General features: G+C 36.7%; 1 protein-coding gene across 1 annotated transcript in view; it reads right to left on the reverse strand.

Moving 5' to 3' along the window:
• The window catches only part of LOC139727990 (nuclear receptor subfamily 1 group D member 2-like), a 52,013-nt gene extending 45,936 nt beyond the window's left edge, over window positions 1-6,077 (reverse strand). The window contains exon 1 of the mRNA XM_071638959.1: window positions 5,963-6,077. Coding sequence (XP_071495060.1) covers window positions 5,963-6,077 — 115 coding nt within the window. The remainder of the gene's footprint in view (window positions 1-5,962) is intronic.
• Between the last annotated feature and the right edge of the window lie 3,493 nt (window positions 6,078-9,570).

The following is a 9,570-nucleotide window of genomic DNA, read 5'->3' on the forward strand; positions in this document are numbered from 1 at the left end:
TGAGGGAAAAATGTCATGTCATTTTCAGAAAATTGTCCTCCCTCGACTTTCGGATCCTTTTGTTGCAGCGGGTCACAAATGATTAGAGCCTCGTTTTATATGTAGGTCAACATTGTACACGTACATTGTATGAGACAAGCTACAATGTATCAGATTTGTTCATGAAGAGTTAAATTGTCCCATTCCCTTTCCACTCAGAGTCAATGCTGATGCGAAAATAAACTTCTTGCTAAATATCTGGATGTTTGTGTACAGACTGTGAGGTAAGATCTTGATCTTTAAATTATGTCACCCAGTAACCAATGTGCAGTACATGTATAATGTCAATCTCACAGGATGTGATGCTCGTATTGACCACAAATGCAATTTAAGAGGGAATGTGATTCCTGAACACTACCTGGAATTGAGGAAGAAGTAGGTCAAGAATGAAACTAGAGCACATTGCTGTATATCTATTCATATACTGTATACAGCCTGAGCAAGGGTTCTCCCTCCTTTGAGCTACAGTACGTTCAGAGGGACCATATAACAAAAATACACTGTACATGTACAAACGTACTATGCATTGGCTCTCATAAACCGTCATCATGTGATTACATATCTACAATATATATCACCCAAGTTCAAGGTGATATAATGAACTAAAGTGTGTCTAAATCAGTCTATGTACACTTTATCATACTTGTACATACACTGTATATCCTGTTCAATATTCTAAGAGTTCCATGAAACACAACTAAAAACAGGCATTCCGGAATTTCCTCAAACATTCCTCTCCCATTAAATTATCACTTTTGGGGTAGGAACCCTTTTCCAGAACATGAAAATATACTTATCTGCAACAAAACTCTTTACCCAAAGATACCAACTGAGAGTTGGTGCCAGATTCTGTCATGAATGCCAGATTCTGTCATGAATTTCCATGGAAGCTTAATCATGACCATGTTTTTTTTTCAATAGTTCAAATAACATCTCACGAAATGCATGAAAATTGCATGGAGTATACTACATATGTAGGCCCTACACAGTACACTGAACATTGCACAACATATCAATGCAACTTGTACAAATTATGAGAAGAGTTTCCAACAAGAATTGAGTTTAAAGGGATGGTATAGTTTTGGTTGAGATGGGGGATTTAGATTTTAACTTTCTGTGAAACAATTATAAACCACTTTAATATGAAATATCAAAGAGCATACAATTCGAGGAGATATTAAAAGATTATTTGATAAAAGTTGGTTTTGAAATGGCTAATATATGCAAAAAAAAAGTTAAACGAAGTGATCAAGAGGTGGTCCCATCTTTCATGATTGCTTGTGTTATGATACACATGTATCTCAGTTATTTCAAAACTGATTTTCATCAAATAAACTTTAGATTCCTCTTAGAATTGTATGCTCTTTTATATTCCGTATGAGGTTTCTTATCATCTCACAAAAAGTTGGAAACTTGAAGCCAAAACTATTCTCTCTCTTCAAGCTACAATGTATGTAACTATAACAACATATGTTTTCATTTTTCTATTTGTTTCTTTCATTCTTGTAACTCAAGACACCAGACGAAGCACTTGCATTTCAATAGGACTAAACGTCAATATCTTTGATATGCTTTGCAGAATATCATAGCCTACATACCAATGACACTCCAACCGTGGGTTATTACAAATACATTCATGCACCTGTAAAGCATAGTGGGGGTCCAAAAGCAGCGGTGGTAACATGATGAGAATAGCTGCTGGTTGGAAAAAGATTTGCACAGGAACATGTATCATATTTTCACTGAGATGGCAGAGGAAGTCCACGAAAACATGCAGAATTCCGCTCCTGATTGAACAGGAAGCTGATGATGATGATGATAGAGAGAGAGAGAAAGAGAGAGAGAGAGAGTTGGAATGGCAGTAGGATGTCTTTCAGTGTTCAGTAATATGAATCCACAACACATTTTCAACATGGCACTGGGTTGGAGACACAGTTGATGAATGGAGATCATGATTTTGATGTTTATTGCACATTTGTACCTGTACATTGCAATGAATAGAAACTAGTAAGGTTTCAAAAATTACATCATCCCCTGAAAAAAAAGACAATTTTCAGATTTGCAAATTTGTAACTAAGTCCCATAATGTTGAGTGTAGGATACAGAATCGTTCATTGTATATTATATACCTCATTTCTAGAATCCTCTCATCTGATTGGTTAAAAGGGGGGTTATGAAAATAGCTGTGCCCTATTTTTGAGTTACTGTGACCGGGGCCCGGGCACAGTTAGTAAATAGGTTTTAAAAACAGTCGCCACCCCGCACACATACATGTAGATCGCTCATATGTACGCACCAATGATACTACCGCCGGGCCCATAATTTTAACTGTGCCCCTCATAGCAGTCATTATTTGTATAATGCAACATACATACTAGTATACCCACAATGTTTAATAAATTCCACTTTGAGGGAAGTCTGCTTCACTACAAGAGTGTACAATTGTAGTTACAGATGAAACATACATTGTACATTTGTACTGTACACCTGTACTGTTAAATGGTCATGAGCTCTGTCAGTACATTTACTGTATATTGACAAACATGGTCTAGTCTAATCTATTTTTTAAATGTAAAACACTGTATAGGACTTTCTCAGAAGGGCTCAATTTAGGCCTATCTTCCACCATTTGGGATTTGCTTGCAATATACAATTTATTGAAAAGGTTTACCAAGAAACTTGTCTGGTTGACATGATTTGCCAGGATAATAATTGTTTTTGGAATACTTTGAGATCAAAAGTGTAAAGTGATTTCGGTAATAGTACCTTTAATCAGCTGACAGGAGGTAATTTCAAGAGGAGATTAAAGACATTTCACAGCTTTTAGTCAACAAGGTAGCAAGAAGCCTGAATGTTTTTGGCTACAATCTTAACGATAACTTAGATTTATAAAAATGCTTATTTTATCTATAATTATCTTATAATCATCATAACCATGACCTTTATCATGGTTATTATTGATAGAACAGAAAGATCTTTAATGGGGCCTCTGTGAAACAGAGGTTGCATGCAACACCACACTCCTGTCAAAAGTTGTTGTTGTTTTTTTTAAAACAATTTCCATCACCACCACCATTTATTCATCAATTGTATGATATGTTGCAGGTACAAGGATAGAAACAGAGTGAAAAAAAAACATTTCGGCTGATTCCTTTACCAAAGAAAACCTACATTGTACATCAAAGAAGTACACCTTTTATCACTCATTTTCTGCCATACAGTTACAGTAGTAATATTCATTGAATGCTCCAGTCCCAAGAATGTACCATTCAAATTGGCACAAGCACAGAGGAGCACCCAGGGGGCAACACTGGAGCCAAACATGCCATCATGGTGACGCAAGAGACTAAGAGCTGCCCACGTCATGATGTACAACAGATTTTGTTTCATCTTCACAGTGGAGAATGAACTGGGACCTGGCATGTCTACTGGAACAGGTTATTGCTGTTTCTTTTTTGGGGTGGGGGATATGAACAGTAATCTCTATAGGTGAAATGTCATTCAATGTTCACACATTGTATAAGGCGACTATAAAAAAAGAATTATTCCAATCAATACTTTCTTCACTTCCCTGGATTTTGATAACAAACTTAATTTGTATTTCTGCGTGTTTAGCTTGTTGACTTTTTGTGTACATCCTGTGAGTTTCCTTAGAAGTTTTAGGCCTACAGGGTATAAACCAAATGATGAAAGTTTCCAGTCAGGATTTTGATGAACTGAGCTTGAAATGTGAAGGATAATTGAGCATGTGTGCACAAAATGTTGATGTACAAGAGTATCAAACTTGAGAAAAATACTCGTATGAAAAAGACCATGCATGCAATCATAGTTGGACTGGACACACTGCGATGAATTGCATGAGATAGCGTTATGTGTGATGCATGCAGGGCAGGCAATTGTCTTACAATCACCGTTGTGGCTATGCAAACTCACTTGTTCCTGGTACACTCTGTGTTTAAGACTTTTTATCTCCTCAAAATTGACATGGAAACAACAGCAATTTAATACTGTAAAACACAATATTTTCGCGGCATGAAATTTTTGTGAATTGGAGCCAACGGCCTTTTTCGCCAGTTGCCTCTAACAGTCAATGCACAGTATAAACAAGAACTTCTGCATGCATTTTAATTTCGCGAATCTTGGCTCTCGCAAAATTTGCGAAATTAAAATGAATGCGAACATTCCTTGTTTTACAGTAGTAGTTGATGACATTAAAAGCTTTGCACATTGCATGGTACCATACTTAATTACATGTGCTGGTTAAGCAGGTGATTTGCTGGGTTGGAAAGACCAGATTTGGCTGTGGTGGCATTACAGGCTGCGTTTATTATCTTTCCCATGTTTGAAGCATGTTTCAATACCACTATCAAAATGTGTTTGCACATCGCATTTCTTGAGTTGTTGGATTTATCATCTCTATGGCAAGTCAAGAGGAAGGCCTTTTCACTGCACAGCTTTATTCCAACGTATGACCCGAGGAGTAGAGATCATGTAGTTGGCATGGGTAGGTCTGAGGTATAAAACACATTTCATATTGACTCTGTGTGTTAATCATCTCCACAGAAATGCATTTCTGGCTCAAACGCGTTTGAGGTCACACTTTATTTCGGCATTTTAGAAAGGCATTTCTAACTCCATAATAAAAACAGCTTTTCATTTATCAACTGCCCAAGTATCCCTGAAATTCGTTTCTATACCAGAAGAGAGTTGATAAACCCACAGGTAGGCTGCACCCTCCATTTATTGTTGAACTCAACGCTGCTTTTTTCTGTTAAACATAGTGTGGCCTTACCACCGCCAAACACAGAAATTGCATCATTCCCACCAGATCACTGCATTTTCGTACACACAGCAATCATGACTTCCAAGTGGAGGGGTTGTAGTTGTTGAGTCACTTAATACAAACATATCGTACTTACAATCATATGCATGCAAACCAACAGAGGCAGGCAGCAACATTATCAGTTTATTTCCAATTACAGTATACATTAAGTACATGTATGTGGGCACCACCAGTATCACTGTTTTGTGGCAAAATATGATAATCATCCATTATATGACTTCTCATTGATACCTAATTTTAATGAAATATGATAAATGTACCTTTTTGGTTAGTTTTCTAAATATGAAGTCAATTTGGGAATGGATGGAAGTTTCACTGTAAACCTTCCTTCACTAATGTTCAATGTTGTATCAGAATTACAGATCTATCTCAAAATGTCATCTCACAGTGACACTACTTCTTCACAAGTGGATCTCAAATCAAAATATGATAGGAAAGGACTTGCAGTTTCATTTAGTGTCATTGGCATCATTAGGAAAGACAAATATAAACCACATCATGATTTTTTCATTCATACATTAGATTTTAGCTGTGAATCAAATTGTCATACTTGTACACTATATGTAGGTTAAGACATAATTTGTCACTTCAAACCTACACTGTAGGAGCTAATTTCAGCTCAAGCTGAGGTTAGAAACTTGTGGAAGCTGATCAATGGTTTTCTTGATGATGTCTCTTTATGATACTGTTTGGTTTGAAATGTATCATCATTATCTTTTCCAGGAATTTAGCCAAAAAAGAAGAAGAAGTGGTGTCTACTTAGATCAAAAGTTTTATGGGGCAATTTGAGGCAGTACAAATTGTTCATCAGACCACATAATGCTAAATGTACTGGTTACAAACCTGTGAAACTATACATGTACAAGCATAAATTCAATATGATTAAGAATAATAGCCGAAATACAAACCCAACAATAATACAAAAATAAACACACACACATACAACTCTGACCCAGTATCCATATTTCTACTGCCTTGGGCCCCACCAGCAAGCAATGGTACAATTGTACCCAGCATTAAGAATTTGCTGCTAAACATGAATAATCAGAGATGCACATTGGAAATTATGCTACAACTCACCCAGAGCACCTGGTTCTGTCCTGTCTCGCAGCTCCCATTCCACCGGCAGCTTGCGTTTGGCTCCAAGAGATGAAGACGTGGATGGCCCTGCCAGAGATCCCTCCATCATCGCCATGGTAATGATGGCAATGCAAAATGCTCCTAATGTGAGAACTGTAGAGCAACCCTTTCTCTTCAGTCACAGTCGATGGTCCTCAGATGTAAAAGACTGTCAAAAGAAGAGTTATATTTGAAGTTTGTGAAGGCCAGACACAATGTAACAAGACAAACAAGCAAGAGATGTACTTTCAGAAAATTTCTCCTTTGGTTTTCTTTGTGAAGCAAGACTAAAGTAATGTGAAGTTATACTATGGATATAAAGACAAATACCTAGCTGCTGTCACTTTTCAGTTATTGGGGTACTTGAACACTAACTCCTGTAAAACAAATTTATATGAAATATATTGACACGTTTTATATAACCATGGTACTAATGGATGACAATCAACATGATTTACATTGTATGTGAGTTAAATGTGAACATTCCATTTGATTGTCACTATGACTGTGATCATTCATGGTTATATACATGTAGCTGTATGGTTCCATTAGGAAGAGATCCCCCCATTCAAATTCTACAATCTCTCCGCTCCAGCAAAGTGAGTTTAATAGTTAAGTCCACATTATCACTGATTAATTCAATTGTACAAAGCAAGAAGCAGACTATGTCCCACATTTCTAACTGCCATTCAGTTATTGCATATCTTGCAACAATGGACGGCTTAAAAAAAATCACTTTACATTTGCTGAAAATATCTTGTATCTTGTCAAAGAGGAAACTAAACAACATCACCTGAGTGACATTAAACCCCAGTTCATGTTTTAATCTATAGTAGTGCGTCAATTTCTTCTGGATGAACCCAAAGAGCATCAGATGCATCTTTTCCAAATTCTGATTGATTCATTCATTCCAACAGGATGTAAACACAAAGAATAGAAGGAAAAAGGAATAAAAAGGAAATCCTGTGCTTTAAGAGCAAGACATTTAGGAGTGTCATGAGACAAGGAATGCCACGAAAAAGTATTGACCTATATCCATTAGGTAACCTACATCCTAGAAAAGTGTGACCTGTAATTGTGAAGCCAAGGACTTGGCTGCTCTCCCAGCTGATGTAGGCTGTGCCAATTCTGCTACCTTATGATTAATTGATCACCTCATTATACGGACTGGCCTATAAATTTTTAACTGCCAGTTCACATTCTTCTTGCCTCACAGTAGACTTGGGGGGGGGGGGGGTAGCTTCCATGAATATGAATACAACTGCCTTTATATCATGTGACTTTTAGAAAACTGAGCAAAGCTTGGTCTTTATCAATTTTGTTTGCAAGACTGCCTTCTTTGTACATTGGGCCAAAATATCGACATGCCAACCTGAGTCAAATTGGGGGGGGGGGGGGGGAAGAAGCCATTTTAGAAACATTTTATTCATGTCATTCAACAAGCCAACTACCTCTATAAACAAAAATCCAAGTGACCAATAACCCTAATCCATAGCAATCAATTCAAAGAGGAAAAGAAGAAGAATGAATAAGGAAGAGCTGAGAAATGAGAAGGAGTAGTTTCTGCATATAATTACTGGAAAAAAAACTTCTGTTCTAAGAAACTACATGGCAGAACTGTTAGCTGTTTTCATTTTGTGATTGTACATTGTAGCATACACAGTAAATTTATGACACACAATCTGCATAAATACAGCTACAAACAAAATATCAAAAAGATTTGTACAGAAATTGATTCTTTTGGCCGAGCTGATCTTGAATTGGACTGATTTATATCAGCCTTTGTTGCTAAGGTACAATGTAGTTAAGACATCTTTTTAATCTGTTTGTCAAATGATACTGGCTGATATCATCACTAAATGTGAACAGGGACCTAAAATCCTGAGGTTAGTCTGTTGCAAATCCACCTTAAAAATATTCACCAAAAATGCCACCATTGTATGAACAACATTACAGTATTCTGACGGCTGGAAAAAGTGTATTTATGTTGGAAAACATTATTTTTCCCTCACTTGCTATGTGCCATTATGAAATCTGGAGAGAAAAAAAAAATAGTATTTTCTGTGAAACCTGCAGTATTTGGGGCAAAATCAAAACAAAACAGTACTCTCTAAAAAGAATCGAGTGAAAATTTTCACTCTGAAAGGAGTGAATACAAAAAAGAGTGAATTTCGAGTGAATTTCGAGTGAATTTCGAGTGAAAATGTTCATTTTCACTCATTTTGGAGTGACCTCAGGGACCACTCGAAGATTTTGGAGTGATCCCTGACGTCACTCTAAAACGAGTGAAAATGAACATTTTCACTCAATTTTCACTCCAATTTCACTCTAAATTCACTCTTTTTTGTATTCACTCCTTTTAGAGTGAAAATTTTCACTCAATTTTTTTTTAGAGAGTACTAAATACTGTAAAAAAAAATAGTTGGCATCTCTATTTCACCCACTGAGATTGCTATAATTTCCTTGATTGGTCAGGCCATTGAGGGAAATTTGAGTTGGATATTTGTCCAACTACATCGTCTATAGACAAGAACTACACTGCCAAACAACTCAGGAGTGACAGGAATTATTCCAATCAATTTAAACTGTCACAAACTAAATTTAGATCATACACAACTGTGAGGTCAAAATCTAACTGCAATGTCTGACAAGTGATGAATAGAAGAAAGGCATACCAAAAGTAATACAAACTAAGCAGGTAGACTCCACTAGTATTTTCTATCATTGATGTACAAAAGATTTGATCCCGTAATCCATTGGCTAAGCATGTCTCTATAAAATTACCACAAAATATTTGCACATCTTACAGGAGCAGTGGAAACAGTGGTACAAACTGCAGGAGGCAACAATGGTACAGGCTGTCATAATTTAGTATAAATGATAATAAAACACTTACATTTCTGTATGTAATTTTCCATACATGTATGCTTGCATCTGTTTCGTAAACCATTAAGAACAAGCTGATTTTGCTATTTCAACACGTTTCCAATAGACACCTGCCCGAGTATACTTGGGACTATTTTAAAGGTTTTAATACCCCCCCCCCCCCCCCACCCAAAGGGAAAAAATCCTGTTACCTTCAGAACAAAATGATAGTTGAAGATAACCAACCACCTGGCTTTACACTGACTGACTAACATCATGAATTCAGCTAAACCTAGCAGAACAATTGCTGAAGTATTGCCAACTTGGAAGTATTGTACTTTCTTCCTGCACCTGATTCTCTAGGGTTTCAACTCTACTCATTATTTTGATGCATCTTCAGACCTCATTTCCAACTTCTGGCTCTCTGCCTCAGAGTGATTGCTCCTGAGTTTGTTATGCAATCTTTGTCATGAATGTGTGTTGTTGTTTTTGTGTGTGTGTGACTATATGAATATATATCATAAAGATATGTTTCTATACATATACTAATATTATATAAACGGAATGTGTACTCATGTGTGAAGTTTACATCGAATTACAGGTTTCCCATACGCCGAGTTCTACACCGCCTCTAAGTTTGCTTTGGAAGGATTCTTTGAATCGCTGCTCTGCACTGTCAAGTCATTCAACATCAAGTATGTATT

Source organism: Diadema antillarum, unplaced genomic scaffold (genome assembly GCF_040938485.1).
Source record: "Diadema antillarum isolate AM-2024a unplaced genomic scaffold, OU_Dant_1.0 seq00000161_RagTag, whole genome shotgun sequence".
In the NCBI taxonomy this organism is placed as follows: Eukaryota; Metazoa; Echinodermata; class Echinoidea; order Diadematoida; family Diadematidae; genus Diadema; species Diadema antillarum.